The sequence below is a fragment of the Orussus abietinus genome, unplaced genomic scaffold, assembly GCF_000612105.2.
Source record: "Orussus abietinus isolate OABI.00-Male unplaced genomic scaffold, Oabi_2.0 scaffold127, whole genome shotgun sequence".
Lineage (NCBI taxonomy): Eukaryota > Metazoa > Arthropoda > Insecta > Hymenoptera > Orussidae > Orussus > Orussus abietinus.
The window spans coordinates 184,627-210,376 of NW_019394273.1; the positions used below are offsets into that span (position 1 = coordinate 184,627).

The 25,750-nt window shown below is 41.1% G+C and overlaps 1 protein-coding gene across 1 annotated transcript in view; it reads right to left on the reverse strand.

The window, feature by feature from the left end:
* The window catches only part of LOC105703569 (probable JmjC domain-containing histone demethylation protein 2C), a 132,108-nt gene that overhangs the window by 82,200 nt on the left and 24,158 nt on the right, over positions 1–25,750 (reverse strand). The window contains exon 7 of the mRNA XM_023434852.1: positions 10,762–10,861. Within this exon, the coding sequence (XP_023290620.1) occupies positions 10,762–10,861 (100 nt within the window). The remainder of the gene's footprint in view (positions 1–10,761; positions 10,862–25,750) is intronic.

Consider the following 25,750-nt stretch of genomic DNA (forward strand, 5'->3'; position numbering starts at 1 on the left):
AAATCGAACTTTTGGAGTCTAGAACAAATTCCAAGTTTTTTAAAAAATCGTTGAAAAATTTATTGATTGTCGGCTCGATGCACGACCTACGACAATAGGCCGAACTTTCGACATTAGCGAGCCCACCGACCTCGTTAAAACTGGAACTTTGAGGTTCTATGAAGGAAATCATCGAGAATTCGATCAAGAAATTTTTCACTAGACGATAGGCAATTATAAAAAAATGATGAAAAGTGTCTCGAACAAAGACAAAGCGACATAAACGTTGGAAATGACCTGTGATAAGAGGGTAGATTTTTTTGGTGTAATGTGATTCGCAGCAAGAAATTGATGTTTTGACGTTAAAGCATTTGCCGACGACATTAAATCGAACTTTTGGAGTCTAGAACAAATTCCAAGTTTTTTAAAAAATCGTTGAAAAATTTATTGGTTGTCGGATTAAGGCATGACCTACGACAATAAGGAGTTTTTAATTTTTCAGGACATTATAAATATTTTATTTACTATTTATTTCTCATCAAGGAAGGACTTCAACCTCGATTATAATTCCCGGAGCCGTAGAGTTCTTCGTTCGGAATAATCTGTATCGGATGCTTTTTTGCATTTATCAAGGACATTATAAATATTTTATTTACTATTTATTTCTTATCAAGGAAGGACTTGAGCCTCGATTATAATTCCCGGAGCTGTAGAGTTCAGAAACGAGCTGCAACCCAACCTTCCTACGAGCGGAACGAATGCACATCTATCCACTCACGAGCGGTTACCTTTAGGTACACTGGGAGACATCAATGCCTTCCCATCCTGCACAGGCGATGCCGTATCTGTAGGGGAGGCATTCATATCCGCCACTGTACACCTTCGGGTGCATGTACATAAGCCGGTACATAGAGAAACTCTCGTCGTTATATCCCGAGACCTCGGCCCGCCGGGCTCGAATTTGTTTACCGACGAGTACAAGGAGTACAAGGAATACAAGGAACACACGAAACACTGAACATGCCCGTTCCCCTCCACCATTGCACATACGTGCTTGCGTAACCACCGCTGGATATTCCATCGATTTAAACGCGGTTATATACCGGGTTCACGGAACCTCGGTACATAATTCGACGGAGGTATATGGAAATGCCCGGGAATTAGGTAATCCGGAAAATTCAATCCACTATCCGACGATTTTCCCAATCGCTTGGAATTGACAGGTGCATATAGGAGGATGGAAGTAATTTTGGTTAAACATTTAACGGAGATGTTTTATATTTTTTTTTTTTAGGAGAGCGTCTGGATGTTGATTTAGTAGATAAATTAAAATCCATCTATACTCTTTTTGGTAATAACGTCGTAGCAATGTCGTAATAACGTGGCAATAATGTCGAAAATAATCGCAAGAAGAAACGATGTACATAAAGCTGGAATTGTCACTTCAGTCGAATTCAATAAAATTTCTTGCAAAATTTATTGCTAATTCATTGCTATTTTATTGCATCTTACGACTATGTCTGCATAAAACTTACATAGAAAATATTATAAAATTCACAGAATTTCTTTAACAGTGCAATGAGCATACGTCGTCGTAAAAAGCGTATAATTTCTAGAGGAACGGTTTCCTCACTTTTCGGTCCGTTTAATAGTTCCCGATGATAGCCGAGATTAATTGCACCGGCAGTTAAACCGTCAAATTAATATTAATCCTGCACCCGGTGTTCGCGTGCGAACTTCCCGACACTTCCGCGAAAATGCATTAATTATGCAGTGCACGCGATGTACACTTCATTAGCGTCACCGGTTCTTTCCTAGGAGATTTGCAAGAATCGGATTGCCACCTTTGGATAGCGGGATAATAATTACCCGCGAGTTTGCCTGTGATAATGATTATCACAATTAAAGGATGTCCTTGGCTGCCAGCGGTAATCATTATCACGACAGAAATGTTATCCCAGAGCAATTTGATTCCGCGATAACGAAGTACACCTCCGAACAGGATTTTCAACCGCCAGTTCATCAAAGAAAATTAATTAATTTTGCAAGTAAAAAGTAGATGGGATGTCTGAAGATACTTAAATGTCATTGATACTGATAACGCACCGGTACTAATTGGAAAAAAAAATTCTATATTAATCTCTAATTCTAATTTTAACAGTCTGTAATGTCTAATCCAGAATGTGTTTAGGATCATTTTTATAGCCTACTTGCGTACTGAAATCAATTTTTAACATTTAAGTAATTTTTCATAAATTCACTCGGTTTGATATACCAAACCTTGATTCATCATTTAGTGTAGTTGCCTTATCAAGACAATATAAAGGAAATGAATACGTTCAAAATGGTGCTAAACTAAATTTTAGGGACCTTTTCCAGCCCTTATCAGTTTTATCATTTTTATCATTCGATATCAAGACCTCACAGAAATTGCGCGCCGCCTAATTTATTAATTACCTAAACAATATTATCGAGAAATAATGACCATTGCGGTTTAAGCCGTATTACCAAAAACGGCGCCGTCGAATAATCCGGCCTTTATGTTCCCTGACAATTGGCATGCTGTTCGGTTAATCAGGAATTATCACTCGACCAAAATGTAAATTAGGTGCGAAGGGGCACTAATTCACCGAAGATGAGAGAACACTCTGTAGTCTCTCTTTTCACGGAGGCACAGACGTCAAAAGCCTTGACAGCGCCTTAACGAGACACGTTGGATCGCTGCCAGAGTTAGGTTATGTTCATTGGCCAATAAATATTCGGATCATTTGGATATTTTCGGCCTCCTCTTATTCCGATCCAAATAATTTGTATGCGAGCTACGATCGCCGTAATACATCTACTCGCGCGCTCATTAACACAATTTATATACATACAGCTAAACATAACCTCAATTTAAAATTTCATAATTTTCACAATCTTCAGAAATACCACATGACACCTCGGTACTCATTAATATCATGGGCTAAATGAAGCGAAGCATAATCGATATATCTGCAATTACAGTGATGTACCGAGAAAAAAAAAAAGATTCATTGAACCAAAGAAATATTTTCTTAATTCAAGGAATATTTATGAATGTTGTATCCGATTATCTCGAGTCTATTCGAGTAGGATAATTACATTTTTAATTAATAAACACATCTCTTCGGTTCAATATCATTTTCTCAGGGTGAATATGACGAATAATTATTTTCCATAATTTCACTTCTACACGATATCCTTCATTTTAACATGTTTCAGTTTGGATTTTAATTTTGGTAAATATTAAAATTATCGACAGACATTCAAGGAATAATCATGAATGTTGCATCCGATTTTCTCGAGTCCATTCGAGTAGGATAATTACATTTTTAATTAATAAACACATCTCTTTGGTTCAATGATATCTTTTGCTCAGGGTGAATATGACGAATAATTATTTTCCATAATTTCACATCTACATGATATCTATCATTTTTGTTCCTTCGTTTTAACATGTTTCAGTTTGGATTTTGATTTTAGTAAATATTAAAATTATCGCCAGACATACGTGCGTCTAACGCCGAGAGGAGTGTTATCGCGGAAAATCTCCGCAATGCAAAACAGTAATGTTTGCAAACACTTCCTGCCACTCGATATACGCGCGATAAACAATGCATGCATAATAAAAAGAGCCGCAAGCGATGAAGCATGTCGTTTTATTCAAAATAGCGGATTTCAACGTTTCAGACCGAAGGTCCGATATTCCTGCGATATCAATCTGCGGAAATATATCGGGCGGGGATATCAAAGCTCGGGATTCTCGGTATTTTATTTCCGGCCGAGCTTTAAGCTGGGAGCGAAAGGAACGAGGAGCTTTCGATTCTTTTTATGTACGTACATCGAGAGTCTACTTGCTCGTACACAGCGTATGCATTAAGGAACCTATAAGCTATGATTATGCAGAGTCCATGCATAATGCAAAACGCGTATGGTTCACGTGCTTCTCCGGCATTGGAGTACTCGTACTCTAAAGCTCCGGGGTATTGCGAAACCCCCTACGAGACTTACCGACATGTACAATTATCGGGCAAAATGTAATACTCGTGAAAAGGGAATTAACTCTTTTTCTTTCGATTTAATTCTACCCAATAATTGCTCCTATAGCATTGAGATAGGTACTCGTACCACGAAGGTGGGCATTGTAAAATCCTCTGAGATATTTACCGACGTATATACCTATTGAGTAGATTAGAATATTCGTGATAAAGGAATTAACCCTTTTTATTTGTTTCGTTGCTCCTGCAGTATTGAGATAGGGCTTGTACGACGAACATTGTACACTGAAAAAAAAATCAAAGCGTGCAGGCAATATTGGACCAAACGTCGTTTGAAGAACAACATTAACCCATTTCAACCCAATGATTGTCATACACTTCCACAGATTCTTGTAAATTTTTTAATTTCGTAGAAATTATCCCTTTGAATACAGAGCACTTTCGACATATGGGCGAGATTCACCAAACCGTGCAGGCAATATTGGACCAAATGTCGGGCGGCTTTACGCGCTTTTAGCGGCGTAAGGGTTAATAAAACAATGATTATGGAGCAAAAGAGGAAACGCAAAATTAACCCATTTCAACCTAATGATTGTCATACTCTTCCACAGATTCTTGTAAATTTTTTAATTTCGAAGAAATTACCCTTTTGAATACAGAGCACTTTCGACATATGGGCGAGATTCACCAAACCGTGCAGGCAATATTGGACCAAACGTCGGACGCCTGTAAACGCTTTTAGGAACCAAAGGGTTAAAAAAACGTTGATTATGGAGCAAAAGAGGAAACGCAAAATTAACCCATTTCAACCCAATGATTGTCATACACTTCCACAGATTCTTGTAAATTTTTTAATTTCGTAGAAATTATCCCTTTGAATACAGAGCACTTTCGACATATGGGCGAGATTCACCAAACCGTGCAGGCAATATTGGACCAAACGTCGAACGCCTTTAAACGCTTTCAGCGACCAAAGGGTTAACAAAACGTCGATTATGGAGCAAAAGAGGAAACGCAAAATTAATCCATTTCAACCCAATGATTGTCATACATCTCAATACATAATCGAAAAGGGCAAACAATTCCGAACAATCCAAAGCTTTTGAAATGAAATTACGAACCAACGTTGCAGTGCAATCTGCAGGAAAAGCTCTCCCTGTAAACGGCGGATAAAACACGAGTGCCATCGGTTCTAATTACTTCCATAATTTCTATCAATCGCAAATGATTACGAGCCGGTCACACGAGTAAGACCTGACTTAGGAATCGGTGGGAGTAATGCATCCCACGAAAGAGCGTAATTGCAGCCCGACACGGAATAATCATTCACGGGGGTGCAATAGTCGGTACACCGGAACGGAACCGTTTAGTAATCCCGGCTGCATACTTCCGCCCCCGTTAATGTAATTATTTTACGCCCACACGCGGTGCACCTGACGTGTTTAAATATTTGTCCTCGGGTACCGGCTGGAAAATGAGGCTCTATGAAAATGACGGATATCTATTGTGCCAGCAATTACACGGCCAGCTTATTGTAGTTTCACGGTAACGCGTTTATTCCTCCGCAACATGAGAGGTCATTCCGACGAAAATTTTCACTCGTACACGCAGAAAATGGAATCAGTCCTAACAAGAAACTTCAATCGACACTTGAAAATGCTCCTGGAACAAATTTGTTGTATCGATAACGAAATAAACAATTACTTCACCGAGGCAACAGAAATTCTATTAACAGTTACGACATCCTTTTCTACCACCTACAAATTGCTCACTAGGTCATGTAATGTTCAAATAAAATGCATAGAAATATATACATGTATATTTCAAGATCCTGGCCACCCATTTCTCATCCGAAATAAATTTCCCTTCATTTAATGACTTTTCGACGAAATTGCTAATTCAATTATGCAATGCCCAAATCGAATGTAAAAAATGCATATATTAAAATTCAGGGGAAAGAGAGAGAAAGGAAAAGCGAGAGGTAGAGAGAGATCGTGGCATCCGGCCAGTTAGGGTGATTCCCTCGCAAGCTTTTCGACCTTAAAGCTCGCCCCTTGAGGATAGAAAAAGACTGATGGAAGAGAGGAGGGGAAAAAGCTCCACCGAAGGACGAGCTTTCCTCGCAGCTTTCCTTCAAGCTCGTCGTTACTTCCGGTGCTTCGTCGTGGGTTCCGCGATTCAACGACACGTGGGCTTTAAAAAGCTCGATCCCCGTTGGAAAAAAGCCCGTCAATCTCGAAAGCTTCATGCCCCATCGAGCAAGCTATTTTCCTCCTCCTCCACCTCCGAGGAAAAATCAAGGATGTGGAAAGATCCCCGAAAGGGATTTTCTACATTTTTCTACATTTTTCTACATTTTTTAAAAGATCAGTTTCATCGAACGAAAGCTCAAGCGCTTCGTTAAGGTGAAGTGGAACACGTCGAGGAACTTGATCGACATTAATAAAGAAGATTTTTCTAAATGCCTACGTTGCCGACGTTGGTTTCTATATCGACAGCTGGGCCGAATTATATTGCGTATTGTACCAAATGGCATACTCCACCTGTCGTTTTCCTACAATAATTATAAAGAAATCGAAGTAAAAGTCCAGAAATCCTCTGGATTCGTGCTTTCTGCGTCCCTAGTTGACTGCAGAGGGTTTGCGCCCGACGTTTGGTCCAATATTACCTGCACGGTCAGACGAATTTCGCCCATATGTCGAAACGGCTCCGCGTTCAAAGGGCTAAAATATACGATAATAATTTTAACGAAGACTCAAATCGTGGATTGGTCGAGAGAGACTCGACATACTTTATCGACATCACAATAGTTGCAAAGGGTCAAGGTGATATGGAAGGGTCATTCTATGTACATGAAACGTCAAAATATTAATAAAACTTTAAAAAGTTCTCTCGTTATGGAGATGAAAAGAAGTTGCAGGTATGCGGATGGGAGTTGAAACTTTATTATCATTGTCATTTTAACGCGGCTTTATTTCCGAATCGTATTTTATCTTTTCTTCGTTTTAACCCGTTGGCTACTAAGAGCGCCTAAAGGCGCCCGACGTTTGGTCCAATATTGCCTGCACGGTCAGGCGAATTTCGCCCATATGTCAAAACGGCTCCGCGTTCAAAGGGCTAAAATATACTTAGGATTGGTCGAGAGAGACTCGACGTACGTTATCGAAATCTCAACAGTTGCAAAGGGTCAAGGTGATATGGAAGGGTCATTCTATGTATATGAAACGTCAAAATATTGATAAAACTTTCCTCCAAACCGGGTGCATCGAATTATCTGAAACCTCAACCCATGATTATGGAGGCCCTAACGAAGAACTCTACGCTCGTGAAATTCGATTTTCCGGAAGTGCGTAGTTAGGCGGAAAGGAGGGAAAGGGCTCGCCTTGCAGAAAGTATGGTCAGACAGTCGTAGTAGATTAAGCGGGCTCCAAGTCGGACAAAGACTCCGGAGGTGACATCCCCCCAAAGAGGCCACCAACCCTTTCCGTCTCTGTCACCTCTTCTCCCCTGAGTCAGCATCCAGCCCAATCCAAACACCCTCTTTTACCAGATCGGAACCTGGATTCCATCCCGAACTGCCGGCGTCGGTCTCTGGACGAGTCTTTTGTTTGGGAACTGGTCTCCGCAGTTCCTCGAACCATTTCTTCCCCCCGGCCGTTTCTCTCGTCTCTTTTTACCCGTTCTCTCCTTTTGCCTTTGGGAACCGGGCCGCCTACCGATACCGTATCTCCAGTCCTCGCATTCGCTCTTTCTCGCTCTCCAGACGTCCCCGAACGTCGCGTCCTTCTCTAGGACCGGTTACTCTCACCCGAGAGATGCTGGGCTGGACCGGGATCAGACCCCGGTGCTTTTCCTCCGAGACCCGAGGAGGAGGCTCCGTTGACTCATGAATGGACGTCGTAATTAGTCCTGGACTTGGAACGCTAATCTTTTGGGAGTGGAGTGGGATGGAAGGTATTTTTAATTCACAATTCGATTTGGATATCTCAATAAGGATAGTGAAAGATAGGGAATTAAGTTCTAGGGATGTTTCCTTTCGAGATGGGCCCTGATGGCTCATGAATGGACGTCATACTTAGTCCTGGACTTGGAACGCTAATCTTTTGGGACTGGAGTGGGATGAAAGGTATTTTTAATTCCGAATTCGATTCGGATATCTCAATAAGGATAGTGAAAGATAGGGAATTAAGTTCTAGGGATGTTTCCTTTCGAGATGGGCCCTGATGACTCATGAATGGACATCATACTTAGTCCTGGACTTGGAACGCTAATCTTTTGGGAGTGGAGTGGGATGGAAGGTATTTTTAATTCACAATTCGATTTGGATATCTCAATAAGGATAGTGAAAGATAGGGAATTAAGTTCTAGGGATGTTTCCTTTCGAGATGGGCCCTGATGGCTCATGAATGGACGTCGTAGTTAGTCCTGGACTTGGAACGCTAATCTTTTGGGAATGGAGTGGGATGAAAGGTATTTTTAATTCCAAATTCGATTCGGATATCTTAATAAGGATAGTGAAAGATAGGGAATTAAGTTCTAGGGAATGAAGAAGGGAATTAAGTTCTAGGGATGTTTCCTTTCGAGATGGGTCCTGATGATTCACGAATGGACGTCGTAGTTAGTGCTGGACTTGGAACGCTAATCTTTTGGAATGGAGTGGGATTCAAGTCATGTTTAATTGAAAATTCGATTAGGATATCTCAATTAGAATAGTGAAATATAAAAGGGAATTATGTTTTAGAGAAGTTTCCTTTCGAGATGGGCCCTGATGGCTCATGAATGGACGTCATACTTAGTACTGGACTTGGATCGCTAATCTTTTGGGAATGGAGTGGGATTCAAGTCATGTTTAATTAAAAATTCGATTAGGATATCTCAATTAGAATAGTGAAATATAAAAGGGTATAATGTTTTAGAGAAGTTTCCTTTCGAGATGGGCCCTGATGGCTCATGAATGGACGTCATACGTAGTGCTCAACTTGGAACGCTAATCTTTTGGGAATGGAGTGGGATTCAAGTCATGTTTAATTAAAAATTCGATTAGAATATCTCAGTCAAGATGGTAAAATATAAAAGGGGAATTAATTTTCAGGATAGTTTTCCTTCGAGATGGGCCCCAAAGATGAATATCCGTTGACGTACTTATCCCCGAACCCAGACCGCCAATCCCTTTCGATATGGCTCGCGAAACAACTTTCTTTTATTTTAAACTCCTTTAGAAATAAATCTTAAAAAATAAATCTTATCCCCTAAATTCACCATTCTTCTTTAATCACATAAAAAAAAAAGAAATAACCGATCCACAACGATTACTTCGTCGTTCCCCGTAGGTATCTACCATTCCACTCTTCACCACGGTTGACTTGATCTCGATAAAGAGATAAGCATATTAAAAAAACCATCAGGATACAGTTCTCCTAGATTGAGCCACCGACATCTACACGCAATTAGCTGTGAACTCAGCCGAACATATAGATGTATCATTAATCCGGTTATCCCATGAAATTTTAATCCTATCCCGTACAACCTGCTCTAGGAAGATCTGCGATCCAGTATTTCCAGTGGTCGCTTAAAATCCCACCGGTTCCGGAAGATTTATCGAGGCGAATGAGAGTACTCCGAAACGCAACTGGAACCGGTAAATGATCATTGCATCTGTCGGCGACAAAACGAGAGCCCGGAGGTAAAACGCGTCCACAGGTTCGCACCGACGTGCAGGAAATTACGACCGAGCAGAGGAAACCGGCACAGCCGGTTACTTCCTGTGACGATGATTACACCTATCTGTAATCATCGGCAAGTGGCCTCCGAGTAGACGGAGACCCATTACGAGGCTCCGTAATTTACCGCTTAAATAGAAGAAAAAAAAAGATTAAAATAAAGGGCGAGAAGGAAAATCCATCGAACCAACGATATATATATCGTTGGTTAGTATCAGTTGAGTATTCAAAACGGCATTACTACCAGAAAGGGTATAGATGAATTTCACTTCATCGACCTGGAATTAATTTCATTTCATTTTTAATTAATTTATTTAATTTCTCAGCGCCTTTGGTATCCTCTTAAAGAGCCGAATTTTACTTTATCGACGTAGATTTAATTTCTCAGCGCCTTTCGTATCCTGTTAAGGAGCCGAATTTCACTTTATCGACGTCGATTTAATTTCTCAGCGCCTGTGGTATCCTCTTAAAGAACCGAATTTCACTTTATCGAGGTCGATTTAATTTCTGAGCGCCTTTCGTATCCTCTTAAAGAGCCGAATTTTATTTTATCGAGGTCGATTTAATTTCTCAGCGCTTTTCGTATCCTCTTAAAGAACCGAATTTTACTTTATCGAGGTCGATTTAATTTTTTAGCGCCCTTGGTGTCCTCTTAAAAAGCCGAATTTCACTTTATCGACGTCGATTTAATTTCTCAACGCCTTTGGTATCCTCTTAAAGAGCCGAATTTCACTTTATCGATGTCGATTTAATTTCTCAGCGCCATTCGTATCCTCTTAAAGAGCCGAATTTCACTTTATCGACGTAGATTTAATTTCTCAACGCCTTTGGTATCCTCTTAAAGAGCCGAATTTCACTTTATCGACGTCGATTTAATTTCTCAGCGCCTTTCGTATCCTCTTCAAGAGCCGAATTTTATTTTATCGAGGTCGATTTAATTTCTCAGCGCCATTCGTATCCTCTTAAAGAGCCGAATTTCACTTTATCGACGTCGATTTAATTTCTCAGCGCCTTTCGTATCCTCTTAAAGAGCCTATTCTCACCTTTGTCGAGCTGCTGGGAAACGGGACTCTGGGTCCTGGGGGATGGCTGAGGCTGGGCGGCGTTTCCGGGACGTCCTCGTGGTCTGCGACCGGCTCTCGGCTGTAAAGTAAAAGGAAAACGAGGCTCAGTAATCGCCATCCTATAAAATTGTCCGATCCTTAATTACCCCCAGTAATTAACCCCTCGGATTCCAATTCGCCTCTGACTAGCTTGAGAAGAATTCGGAGTGCCTAAGGTTAAGGTATAAATATTAGCATCTAAATTAGCCGCGACTAATGATAAAGGGAAGTGCTTGCGAGATTCCACCCGGGGGATATGAAGTCTTTAAACGGAGATATCTTATTCCGAAAATCGGGGAGATTAGCGTTAATGGCATCGTAACCCATATTCCTCGACGTCCACTGGAAATGGTACGTATACCCCTGAGGCTACCGAGATAATCGCGAAATTCTGCCGCTTTTAATTATGCAGAAGAGATGCGTAATAAAAAGCTAGTATTTAAATTGAGGAGGCGAAATTGTAGAAACCAACGATTATCAAGAAATTCGCCAAATATGTATATAAAAAATCCTAATTGGAAAATTTGCCAGACCAGGGTAAGAGGATCGTAACCTATATAAATAAAATCGCGATATATTAAAATTACATTTGTTTCAATTGTATATGTCTCATCATTTGTCTGGTTAACATTGCAACATTTTAGCCATGTTGCTAGAGCAATTGTAATAAAACGATTTTTTTTTCTTTCGTGTGAGAAACACCGTATCATCATATCATATCAGTCTCATCATTAGTATGATCACTTTGCAACATTTTAGCCATGTTGCTAGAGCAATTGTAGTGAAACGATTTTTTTTTCTTTCGTGTGAGAAAAACCGTCTCATCATTTGTCTGGTTGACATTGCAACATTTTAGCCATGTTACTAGAACAATTGTAATAAAACGATTTTTTTCATTCGTGTGAGAAAAACCGTATCATCATTTCATATCAGTCTCATCATTAGTATGGATCACTTTGCAACATTTTAGCCATGTTGCTAGAGCAATTGTAGTGAAACGATTTTTTCTTCTTTCGTGTGAAAAAAACCGTCTCAGAATTTGTCTGGTTAACATTGCAACCTTTTAGCCATGTTCCTAGAGCAATTGTAATAAAACGATTTTTTTTTCTTTCGTGTGAGAAAAACCGTATCATCATTTCATATCAGTCTCATCATTAGTATGGATCACTTTGCAACATTTTAGCCATGTTGCTAGAGCAATTGTACTGAAACGATTTTTTTCTTTCGTGTGAGAAAAACCGTATCCCAGCTCGAAACGCGGTGTCGCGAGAAAATGGCGGAGCATTTCGAAGGTATCGCGATGGTGGCCATAAAGATAGTCTTGATGGTTTTCCGCGAATCGCAAGATGTCCTCGAGGTCGTTTCTCCATCCCCGACGTTTATTGCAAATCGAGGTTAAAGTCTCAAGTGGTAGTAGTTGCATTCCGCGAACTCGCATGAGAACTCTTTCCGTGCATTTAACTATTTACCGGCAATTCCTTTCGTGCATTACCCTGCACTTAGCCGAGCTGAGTTTAGGACCCGGAAAAACTGGCGTTGTTCCATTCCGACCCCTCGAAGATTGCCTCAACATTCGTGACCTCTCCTTCGACCGATTCTACCGGAAAATTGAGGGTACTCGGGTAATGATAATTATTTACCGCGATTACTCGACAAATTTCTTTATAGGTATTTAAAAAATAGTTTATAAAAAATGAAAATTTCCCGAGTTTCAGGACCTACCTTAGGGTCTCCATATTCACGTTTTAATGTATGAAACGATTTGAGACACCCAGTTCGTAGAAATGTTTTATGAACGATTGAGCTTTCGGATGCCACTTTCACATCCCCTTAAGGTAATGTGAAAGTGACGTCGAAGGGATTTTGTTTATAAAACTTTTCTCCCAACTCGGTTTACCGAATAGTTTGAAACGTTACAACGTGAATAGGGAGACTATAAGGAAGGTCCTGGAACTCATGAAATTTCAATTCTTTTCAAATTTCTTTATAGGTATTTTTAAAATAGTTTATAAAACATGAAATTTCGCGAGTTTCAGGACCTACCTTAGGGTTTGCATATTCACACACCATAGAGATCATACAGACCATACGAACCATAGAGACCATAGAGCACCGCCACTCGGATCGCGGAAGATCCCATTAGAGGGTTTCGCGAGAGTTTCGTAAATAGTAAGGTTACCCGGCGAGGTCTCGGGTAAAGTACCTAGAGGTAGCAGACGGTACTCTTTTTCCGGCATATGCTAATCTAATTAATGGTTACGCGGAAACCCTCGCGGTGTGTAGCGGCTAAGCGCGGCCATGTACTACATGGGCCCTGTACATGCCGCGGCGCGGACATGTTCGGATGTACTAGAATATGTGCCGATATGTACGGATACAAAGCGCGTAAAAAAAGGCAGGGCGACATGTCGGAATTTACGCATCCACGTGCATGACCCTCCCTCATGCGAAATATGTATAAACATGACATATATGACGTACGTGCATGTACTGTAAACGCAATCTGCATGTCCACAGTTTATATTGTTTACACAATTTTACACAGCTTACACAGTTTACATACACAATTATATTGTTATTACTTATTTTTACTTTTTATTATTACTAATTTATTATTACACGGTTATATTGTAAGACTTCGCCACACCGCTAAGGAAAGTGTTTTATGATCTTTTGTTTACAGATCTCGTATACATGTACACATATAAAAACATACGTTGTAAATTTAGTACATTATTGTATTAAGGTTCGGACTATCACACCACTATCACACACTTCAAGAATATTAATTACAGGCAATTATTATAAGGAAAAAAAAAATAAGCAGTTTAAAAAAACACAATTGGTTAATTTTATTCCTAACAATTTCCATTTTATCCAGTAATACGTTTCCTTGTCTCAGTCTCATTGTCACTTGAAGGGGATATTTTTCCTTTCATTATCATTATTTTATAAATCTGTTTTATCACAAACGAAATAGAATCTATATTTTTATAAATATATTCATTAAAATTAAACAATGTGCACGCGCATGTCTCTTTAAAGTTAAATCATAAGGGAAAGGGTTAATTGAATTTCGCGCGCGATCAGTCATTGTTTACAATCTGCGAGGTTATGATGCGCGCGCACGAAGCCTGGCCGCGCGTGCGCGGCGGGCTTAGTTGGCTGCGCGAGTCCGACGCCGATAAGCGGAGCGGTGACCTGAAAGCCCGGCTCGCTTGTTTACCGATTTTTGCCGGCTTTTTTGCGGCACCGCTGCCGCGAACCGGCGATACCGGCGATACCGGTTCGCGGCTTCTCCTTTCTCCTCCCGGACGACCACCGTGGTTACCGGCCCTCTCCTCTTTCCGTGTCATGCGAGACCGAGCAGCGAAGAGAACCGGTGGCGCCGCCATCTTGCCCACTTGATCGTCCTCGATCGATCCAATACCGTACCGTCAATTTGGAATTAGATTTAGATTAATTAAGAAATTAATTCGACCACGCCAACGGTGCGGGCGTACCTGCGCTCAAATCAATTTATTTAAATACGAATAGTATAATAAATAGTACGAATTCGAGTTGGAATACAACACTTTTAAGGGTACTGAACAAAACTGTTCGAAACTTAGACACACGACTCGTGATCGTCTAAGAATTGTCCGGACACAATCGAAATTTGGATTTAAAAAAAAAAATTCTTTATAAGTACACTGGGAGACATCAATGCCCTCCCATCCTGCACAGGCGATGTCGTATCTGTAGGGGAGGCATTCACGTCCGCCATTGTACAACACTTATTTTTTTAAGGATATTGGACCAAACTGTCTGAAACTTAGACACACGACTCGTGATCATCTAAGAATTGTCCTGACACATTCGAAATTTGGATTTAAAAAAAAAATTCTTTATTCATCTGCAACGGGAGATGAAAGATGACGTCGACGAAGAGGAACAGCATTACCAAGGTGGAGGCATTAATCATTTTCGATTAATAGTCCATTATCAATCGAATAAGGTGAAGTGAAACCCCCCTCAGTCGATTCGAGTACACTGGGAGACATCAATGCCCTCCCATCCTGCACAGGCGATGTCGTACCTGTAGGGGAGGCATTCACGTCCGCCATTGTACAACACTTTTTTTTTAAGGGTATTGGACCAAACTGTCTGAAACTTAGTCCCATGACTCGTGATCATCTAAGAATTGTCCTGTCACGTGACTCAAATGTCTTATCGATAATGCCACCCTCGAACGTCGTCTCTTTTCTTTCAGGGCTGATATGATTTATCTTTGCCGGTGGAAGTTTAATAGGCCTCTCGGTTCCATCCGTACCTCATTTGAGAAGTCATGAATACTTGAACTCACTTTGACGGTCCATTTCACCTTAAGGGGAGACCCGAATCGTTCCATTCGAAACGACGGAAGTTTCACGTCCAGTTTCAAGATGTACGTCACTTAATGCTCCGAGTCGACCAATAAGAGACCTAATTACGTTTTAAATGTATAACTGCTGCTGCCGTTATTTCCATGCCAAATTTTCTTGTCCACTTGAATGTCAGAATTACCCCAGAATGTATATTTCTGTCTCGAGTTGATCCTCGTACTTGGAATAAAAAGAAAGCCCTTCAGTAATGAGAACTCTTCTCTAACTTTAAGGGGACGTGAAAGTGACATCAATCGTTCATGAAACATATCTCCGAACTTGGTGTACCGAGTCGTTTCGAACTTTACGACATGAATACGGAGTCCATAAGAAAGGTCCTGACACCCGTGAAATATCATCTCTTTCTTTTACGAAATATTTAAAAAATGTCTACAAGCAAATTGAAAAAAAGGAATGAAATTTTAAGGGTGTCAGGACTTTCCTCATAGCCTCCATATTCAAATTGCGAAGTTGGAAGTGATTCGATACATCAAGTTTGGAGAAAAATATTATATGCGAGAACTCTGACGCCACTTTCACATCGCCTTAAGGGACAAAATGAAATTTCAACATTTTTTGCTAGTTTTCTATTATTTTGCTTTTCTATTATTACAGAGGCGCATATTAATCATTATACATATTGATCAACGAGAGGGCAGAATTTCGCTTTATACTGCCTCGAAATCTCAATAAATCATTTCTCTCGTCATCTCGGTTACTATTTCGAGTCCCGACCGCATCTTAATTCTCCACGACGTGAAAGGATATCGATCAAACGAGAATATCCGACTTGATCTTTGCTAACAGGATTACCAGATCGCAGACGTTTAAGGAGCTTGACGTTAATCTCGTCTCCATCTGTCTCGAGAGTTTCATTATGATTTTCCATTAAATTTTTCATTACGTTCGTCTGGTTATATCGGTCTACGCCGAACGCGATAGAAATTCTGAATTTCTTCAATTTTAATTGCCGACGTGATGTAAATTTTTACATACGTAGATAGCACTGACAACGTCACCCTTTTCGCACAACAATCAATTTTCTAATATATGTAAACCACGAGATTTATTTTAAAATCCCTTTCTCATGCAAAAGAATTTACACCAAAAACCATGAAATTTATTTGAAAATTCGACCCTATCTGATACAAAATAATTTATTCAAACATGTTTACACAGGTAGGTACATCACACGTAGCATTGGTAACGTCACCCTTTTTGCACAACAATCAATTTTCTAATATATGTAAACCATGAGATTTATTTTAACATCCCTTTTCCATGCAAAAGAATTTACACCAAAAACCATGAAATTTATTTGAAAATTCGACCGTATCTCATACAAAACAATTTATCCAAAAATGTTTACACAGGTAGGTACATCACACGTAGCATTGGTAACGTCACCCTTTTCGCACAACAATCAATTTTCTAATATCTGTAAACCACAAAATTGATAAAAAAAAATTAAACTCGAATCTTTCTCCCACAAAAGAGTTCATATTACAATATATATATAATTTCCCTTCCACGTATTCCAGGAGAATACGTGACTTCTCCCACGAAACTCGTATCCCGGGGAATTCAGCGTCATTCGGAATCACCGGAGGAGAACTTTCTCCGTACTTTTCATCGGAGCACTTCGCCTGATCGCATCGGCGGTGCCGCGTTTTCCGCACAATGGCCGAAAGAACGCAAGAGCGGGCGCGCATCCATCGAGCCTTGACTTTATCGGAGGAGCTCGCGGAAACGCGGGGCGATAATAAAAAAAAAAAAAAAGAAAAAAAGAAATAGCCCCGCTTTATTCCTCCCGCAATAACACCACTCGACGGCATCGCAATAACCTCGAAATAAAGAGCTTCGCAAAAGTATGCCGCATGGCAGTCGCGACGAAGGGTGTACGCTCCCTCGCACGTGAGTGCGCACCTACTCTGCATGACATATGTGTATATATATACATATATGTATATCCAGCATACATTTCCTCCTGTATAAATATATACGCTTGTACGACTCTTCGTATATATATGCACCTTTACCCTGAGACTATACATGCATGTATGGTAGCCATATTGTAAAATTCGACGTTTCATGAAACGCAACGAGTCACGTCTTAATCAACAATGTACTTCGGCATTATTGATATCGAGTCTTATCACCTTCTCGGCAGTTTTATTTAATCATCGAGAAAATTCCCAGTACAAGATATTGTTCTTAGATTTATGGAACGGTCCAACATCTCGCGCAACGTCCCAAAAAAAAATAAAAAAATAGTTAAAGCGTATTTAAAACCCGCGTAACTTAGCAACCCCGTAATTCGGTATTTTCTCTTCAATTTGCCCAGCACCTAATTAGGAGATTTCAGAAATACCCGGCCTTTCAGCCCGATTCTCAATTTCCGTTCCCTCGGCGTCGAGGTCGCATTTACGAGGTACATCTCTCAAGTTAGAAATCACTCTCAACTTCGAAGTCACGCAACCTTGGAATAGTAGTTCCGAGACTACAATGCAGAAACTGCAGTTCCTAAAGTAGAAACACCGTACGTGGCAGGAAAGGAATAAAACGCCAGCAGTACCCTCTTCCAACTTTTTCAACAGTTGAAGCCACCCCCTAGATAAAACCGAGGAAATTATCCAACTCCGGGCACTATCACGACTTTACTTCGCGATAATGAACAAAAAGTGCACTTCGTAACTCCAGACTCCATAAGGACTTTTTATCTGACTCCGTATTTTTGTTATTAACTATCCACTTTTAGTCGCAAGTAATCAGTACTTTCAGAAATTAAGCTTCCTTACTAATTAAAGGTGGAAATCCAAACAACAAGAAAACAATATTTAGGTGATTTAAACACGTTTGCAAAACAAAGGAACGTGGTAAAACCATCTGTCGACAAAATCCGCATTTAGTTGCCAACCCAATAGACGCATAAACCTCCCTTACTAATTAAAGGAGGAAGTCCAAACAACAAGAAAACAATATTTAGATGGTTTAAACACATTTGCAAAAAAAAAAACGTGGTAAAACCATCTGTCGAGAAAATCCGCATTTAGTTGCCAACCCAATAGACGCAGGTGAGTATAAACCTCCCTTACTAATTAAAGGTGGAAGTCCAAACAACAAGAAAACAATATTCAGGTGATTTAAACACGTTTGCAAAACAAAGAAACGTGGTAAAACCATCTGTCGACAAAATCCGCATTTAGTTGCCAACCCAATAGACGCATAAACCTCCCTTACTAATTAAAGGTGGAAGTCCAAACAACAAGAAAACAAGATTCAGGTGATTTAAACACGTTTGCAAAACAAAGAAACGTGGTAAAACCATCTGTCGAGAAAATCCGCATTTAGTTGCCAACCCAACAGACGCAGGTGAGTATAAACCAAGTCTTCGAGTATCTTGTAAAAATAGATCCAGGTGAATATGGGTACCACCGGTGTACACTGGGAGACATCAATGCCCTCCCATCCTGCACAGGCGATGCCGTATCTGCAGGGGAGGCATTCATGTCCGCCATTGTACCTCTCTCTGTCCGATCGATAACGTCACTTACTTCTGAATCTCGAGGCCGAAGTGGTTCTCGTCAGCCAAGGCCAGCCCGCTCCTGGCCTCTCTTGCGGCTCCTCCGGTCACTCTTTTATCTTTCTTTTCTCTTTCACTGGTCGGCGCACCACACTCCCGTCGGTCTTAACGACCACCCCGCACCGGTCGCATAATCCCACCGTCCATCGACAGTTCCGTTTCTCTCTTTTCCTTTTTTTCCCCCTTTTTCTCCTTTCAGTACCTCCTCCCTTCCTCAGAGTTCCGAGCAGGCGGTCGCCTTATCACCGGCGAAATCGACAATCGATCCCCTGGAATTTCGGGCTTCGAGAGATATCGTAATCACCGGACTGTAGCCTGAAGGTACTACAGTCCTCGGATTACGTTACCGAGACCCTAATCACTTTTATTCATCCAAATTGGAAGTCGGTCAGAATCCCAACTTCCGCATTCACGGCAAGAGCAATTCATTCATTCGTTTCCTTGACACGACAAATCCCTAATTAAGAGTTAACGACCGATAACAGACCTTAATCCCTAAATCTAGTCCTACAAAAATCTGAATTTTGCTGATACGAAATTCCGCCATGTTGGATTTGCCATCCCGTTCGCCCCAAATAGGATTAAAAAGGGGTACGAGTTAATAAACAGAGTAATCCCCATGAAACGAAACAGAAGATTAACTCGGTTAACCGTTAAGGATCCCCGTTTATATATGCGCTGATGTTTTTTTTCTTTTTCCCCAACAATGACGTCACTTCCGTCCCCGGTTGCTCGGTCTAATTCGCCCAATCGGTTTTGCATTAATCTTCGGCCCCAACAATGGGCTCATTACCGGAGGGCATTGTTACTCGAGAGATGTACACCTCGAAAGGCGGAGTCCTAACCGCGCATTTATTAATCTGAGGCCTTGGAAGTGAGTATGGGGATTTCATCTGGAACGGGAGATGAAAGATGGCGTCGACGAAGAGGAACCACATTACCAAGGTGGAGGCATTAATCATTTTCGATTAATAGTCCATTATCAATCGATTAAGGTGGAGTGAAACCCCCCTCAGTCGATCCGAGTACACTGGGAGACATCAATGCCCTCCCATCCTGCACAGGCGATGTCGTATCTGCAGGGGAGGCATTCACGTCCGCCATTGTACAACACTTTTTTTTTAAGGGTATTGGACCAAACTGTCTGAAACTTAGATCCATGACTCGTGATCATCTAAGAATTGTCCTGACACAATCGAAGTTTGAATTTAAAAAAAATTCTCTAACTTATGCCAGGCCAGAACCAAAATGGCGTCGAGCTCTGATATTTCGATGGATATACAATTATCGAAGGGTCCGATATGAGAAGCGAAAGGGTCAGGACAATTTTCCGACAATTTAGAAGACTCTGGTAATCGAGAAACTCGCATTTGAACGGGATTATGGCAAAAAAAGGTGTCTTATGCGCTTCTATGCTAAAACGATGGGAATACGAGGTCTCGGAGTGAAACTTTAATTGACCTGTAAATCACAGATGGCGCAGAGGGTCCCTCTGCAGTCAATTAGGGCCTCAGAAAGCATGAATCCAGAGGATTTCTTTATAATTATTGTAGGAAAACGACAGGTGGAGTATGCCATTTGGTACAATACCCAATATAATTCGACCCAGCTGTCAATATAAAAGCGAACGTCGTCAACGTAGGTATTTAGAAAGATCTTCTTCATCGACGTCGATCAAGTTTCCCGAGGTGTTTCACTTCACCTTAATGAGCCGCTCTGCGGAGCCACAGCTCCTACAATGGTATACGAAATTTAAGGATGAATTGAAGTGATGAAAAAGACGCCTTAACATGAAGTACCGTACCAAGTATAGGGACTAATAAAGCAGTGCATAAATAAATAACCGGCGAGGATAAACCCGACAACCATGAAATACAACCAATGAGACCAAGTTCAAGGTCCAAGGAACACCTCGGGAAAGAAAATGAAAGACGTTCGGGCCAACCCACGGTGTTAAATTAAGCCCAGGTGCCAATAAACCTGACAGTAAAATACAACCTGGTCGGCAAGACCAGACCGAAGGTCGAGATAATAACTCAAAATGAAGAGAGCAATTAGTAAGACCCAGGGAAGACAAAGGGACGTCATAAACAAAACTGGCGTTTAAATCGGAGTCAAGTTGGAAATATGAAATTCGAGATCAAAGGAACTTTGATCATGAAAGCATTGGTATAGAGAAGTGATGTTTAAACCAAAAGAAAGAGGTTAGGACAGGACCTCGATGGCAATAAATCTTTCATCGGTGAACTATGACCTAGTCTTAACAAGATTCAAGGTTGAAATAACTCATTAAAGACTATTATCAAAAAACATCTTGATAAAAAAAAATATCAATATGGGGAAGTAAAGTTTGAAGCGAAAGAATCAGGTTAGGACAAAACCTCGATGGCAATAAATTTTTAATCGATGAACTATGTGATAAAAAAAAACATGAACATGGGGAAGTGAAGTTTGAAGCGAAAGAATGAGGTTAGGACAAAACCTCGATGGTAGTAAATTTTTAATCGATGAACTATGTGATAAAAAAAAACATGAACATGGGGAAGTGAAGTTTGAAGCGAAAGAATGAGGTTAGGACATAACCTCGATAGCAATAAATCTTTAATCGATGAACTATGTGATAAAAAATATGTGATAAAAGATATGTGATAAAAAAAACATGAATATGGGGATGTGAAGTTTGAAACAAAAGAATGAGGTTAGGGGAAACCCTCTATGCCAATAAATCTTACAAGCTACAACCAATTGTCGAGAAAATTCAAGGTTGAAACAACTTGATAAAGAGGACCATTATGAGAGAATCAATAATTTGGGGAAGCGACGTTTGAATCAAGGGAATGAGGTTAGGGCAGGCCTCTATGCCAATAAATCTTACGACAACCGAGTTTCAACAGGACTCAAGGTCGAAACAACAACTCAATGAAGAGGGCCACTATTCGCCTGCAAACGAGACTGTGAACGAGAAACAAATCGCGGTGCCAATAAACCAGCAAAAGCAAGACGAAAAGCCAATTGGGTTAAATCCAAGGCCAGACAGCCACCGGAGAGCATAAGACCATTTTCAAGGTTCCTTGCCAGGAACCAGTGACGAAACATGGCGCCAAATGGATTCAACAAAGATCGACCAACAGAGTCGATATAATCGAATCCAAGGCGAAGAAAACACTCGACAAAAGAACCGACAATAAGATGGGAAACATTCCAAATGACGAAATCTAGGCAGGAGTAGAGAGAAAAATATTTCGGTTTGACAAAAAAACCACGTAGTAAGGTATAAGCATAATCGGGTTCCATCGCGCACATTAATGTGATGAGAGGGAGGGGAAGGGGTGGGGGTGACCGCCCCCACCCCCGGAATCACTGGCATCCCGGGGGCCACGTCCTCCCCAACTCCGCCCTCTACACCCCGGTTCACCCTCCTAACCTCCAAATCCACATCGGGGGCAGCCGGGCTCGACTCGCGGTCCGCTCGGGGGTCCGCGCGTAAGTGACGTCACTCGCGACGCGAAGGCCCGATCCAAGATGGCGAGCCTGCTGGGGGCCGCTGTAGGTGGCGCGCGACGACCAATAAGGGCCCGCGTCCAAGTGACGGTAGAGAGTCGGAACCGGCTCGTGGTCGGACGCGTACTGCGATGCGCGCGGGCCGCAGTGCTGCCGCCTACTGGGCTCGCCGCGCCGCCGGCCGCTCGCTCCCCTCCACTTGCCGGGAAGGGCCCGGAGTGGGGGGCGTCACGTGACCGGCGCCCGCACCCCGCCAGCCCCGGGAGCTCCCTGCGAGTGCCCTCTGTCGGTGCACTCCCAACCCAATGCCCGGACCGGTCGGCCGGGGCTCCAGGGTTTCGGGAGCGTCGCCGGATATGCGGCGTGCGTCGTCAGAATGCACAGTGGGATAGGTTATGTCGGATATTATTTGGCAACCTCGCAACGTCCGCCTGCACGGTCTCTAATGTATTTCATATAGGATGTAGTAATAACTTACGAGACGTTTTATTTACTGATTAAATAAATAGCATGCGGGGCATCAAATGACGCGTACTTAAGGTGATATGAAAGTGTCATATATACATGCCAGAAAGGCAAACATATTTATATAAGAGCGCGGTACACGTGAGATTTCATTTTTCGCGAAAAAAATTCCTATTCATCTCGGAGAAGAACCAAAAAAAGACCTTTTTCTTTTTAAAGGAAATCTCACGAACTTCGCGTTGTTCCTTAGGGTCTCCATAATCACGTGTTAAAGTTTCAAATAATTCGGAGCACCTAGTTCGGAGAAAAATTATATAAATATCCTTCTATTCTATATATAGAGAATGACCCTTTCATATCACCTTAACCCTTTAATTACGGCGGATGATATGAATACGATATTCATTTGTTGCTTTGAATATATAGGGCCACTATAATGACATATCGTAACTAAAGGATTATGGTGTTATAAAACCTTGTATTCCTTGAATGAAAAATACATTTCTTTGGTTTTATTCAAGGAAATATTTATTTGGACCGATGCACTTTTTTTTTGTTCAATGTAGATATGAGATATTTCGTTACGTTTAATTTTGGAAATTTGAACCAACCCTTGCCCAGACGTCGCTGCAAGCTCCGGGATTTTGGGATCATCTCGAGATATGTATGCGGAGTGCATCGCCCAGGACGCGTAGTGGGGTAGGTTATGTACCGCACATAACCTACAAGTTAGGACGGTGGGAATGCTATTTTCGGGGCGTGCACTTGCGCCGTTCCTTACCTAGAATGTATTAACGTTGCGTACCAGACATTTTAATGCCAGCCGGGAAATACGGGACGTAAGATACGAGATATCTCGCAACATTTTGGTCTCCAAAATTTCCCTGATAAGCAGGGTTGCAAATCCATTATTTTTCATACTTCACTGTAATTTCATTAGGTATCATTTTCCTTATTAATAATGATAATAGAGTACATTATCAGTTAATTTGTAATTAATTCATGTTCCATTAACCATTACTTTTTAATAAATAGTAGATTCGTGTCTCATTTTAAATAAATACTGAATAATGCCTTGATTTGACGTTAACATTTTTGCAACCCTGTCGATAGATATATCTGGCTGAACAATTTTTTAATAAATAATGGACTTGTGTTTCACGTTAAATAAATTGTGAATGAATAGGAAATAATGCCTTGATTTTACGGTAAAATTTTTGCAACCCGGTCGATTGGTATATACGTTTAAAGAATTTTTGCACAAGTTCGTCGAAGGGAAATCAGTTCCACGCAATTTTCCCAGGAACTGGGAAAAGTGCAGTCCTTTTCCAAAGGGCTCTCCGTGGATCTGTGCATTCTGAATCGGGCAATACGAAAATTCGATAAAGTAAGCGCCGAATGGCCGCGCATGCCAACTCGATTTGTACCCCGAGGGAAAACGAACGTCAAAAAATTCAATTCTTCAATCCACGGGGAGCTGAAATATTTTTGGGGGGGAAAAGAAAAAAGGGAAAACTCTGCGCGTTCCCGTTTACGCAGCAAATAAAAAGTACGCGCGTACCCTGGACGACGTGATGGGGAAACGCTTAAAATCAGATTATTTAGATTGGAAATTAGGGAGAACGGGTTCATGCAGATAATACATTATCGATTCCCGAAATTCCGAGGTTACTTAACTCTGAGATATTGTATGGAATCCAGTGGGTGGTAATTTAATTAGCAACCCCCCGCGCTTTCCCTGATTATTTCCGCCTACAAGCGCCAATAAATTTCAACCCTTCCCTCCGAATTCATACGTAATGATAATTATCAACCCCATGGTTTTATTCTGCCATCTAATTGAAACTAGTTGTTGAAAATCTTTACGCATATCGAGGTAAATTGGGTGGCTTAAACATCCCTTTCTTGCCACCTCTTCGTAAAACTAATTTATGCAAAACGTCGTTTTCAGCATAAATTAAAAAATATAAATTTAAAAATCCAATTTTTCCAAAACGTCGACCCTGGTATAATTATTACATTTCCATAATGAACGATTATATCAAACGTACATATTTATTAATCACAAATAATTTCATTTCATGACGTACCAATGTCTTCGACCTAAAGCGTTACCCTTGTAAATGTTTTATTTTTATTTTTTAAGAAAATAACTTTTCGATGTCATGCGCGATCCTATTATCATTATCCTAAATATTAATTTTCTACTTGCAATTTTTATATTTTTATTTTTATTTTTTAAGAATGTACCCTTCCCATCTCCCTGCACAAGCGCGATCTCTGATCCTCCCAGCATCCGCAATGCAACCAGATTTTCCGCAAAGCATAAAGCACATCAGCAGAAATTCGCGAAAAGTTCGCAAGGGGGTGGTGCCTCGCTTTGCGGGGCTGAATTTAATGCGGCGAACTTTTCCGCATGAAAACCGCGGGAAGAATAAACAGTCGCGATGGTCGAGGGCAAGAGAGAGGGGAAAAACCTCGTTTCTTATTCCGTTCCTTTTACGGGGAAAATTGTTTTGAATCGGGCTCCCGAAAGTTTCCGCCACCCCTTCCCACCCTTATACATAGAAATGGCCTCGAGTTTCGGCGCCCTATGCCGAGGTTTTCTATGGATGAAAGAGAGGGAAAAGAGACACAGAGGTGAAAGGAGGAGGAGAATGAGATACCGGGTGCAGGGCACAGGGCAAAGAGGGGGGCAAAACGGAAGAGAGGCTGCGAACTTTCGGCCTTATTTATGCAGTTTAATACGACCTCCACATGGCGGACCGATCGAACTCTCTGCTTTCTCGGAAACTGAAAGTTTCCCGGAAAATTCCCGCTAACAGGTGGGACCTATCGACCGGAAACTGCGGATCCAGCCCCGCGATGCGCCCCGGAAAACTCGGAAAATCGGACGGGAAAAAATACAGATGGATTTTACTTTTATCTTTATTCTATATATATATATTATTATAATTATATATTATATATTATATAT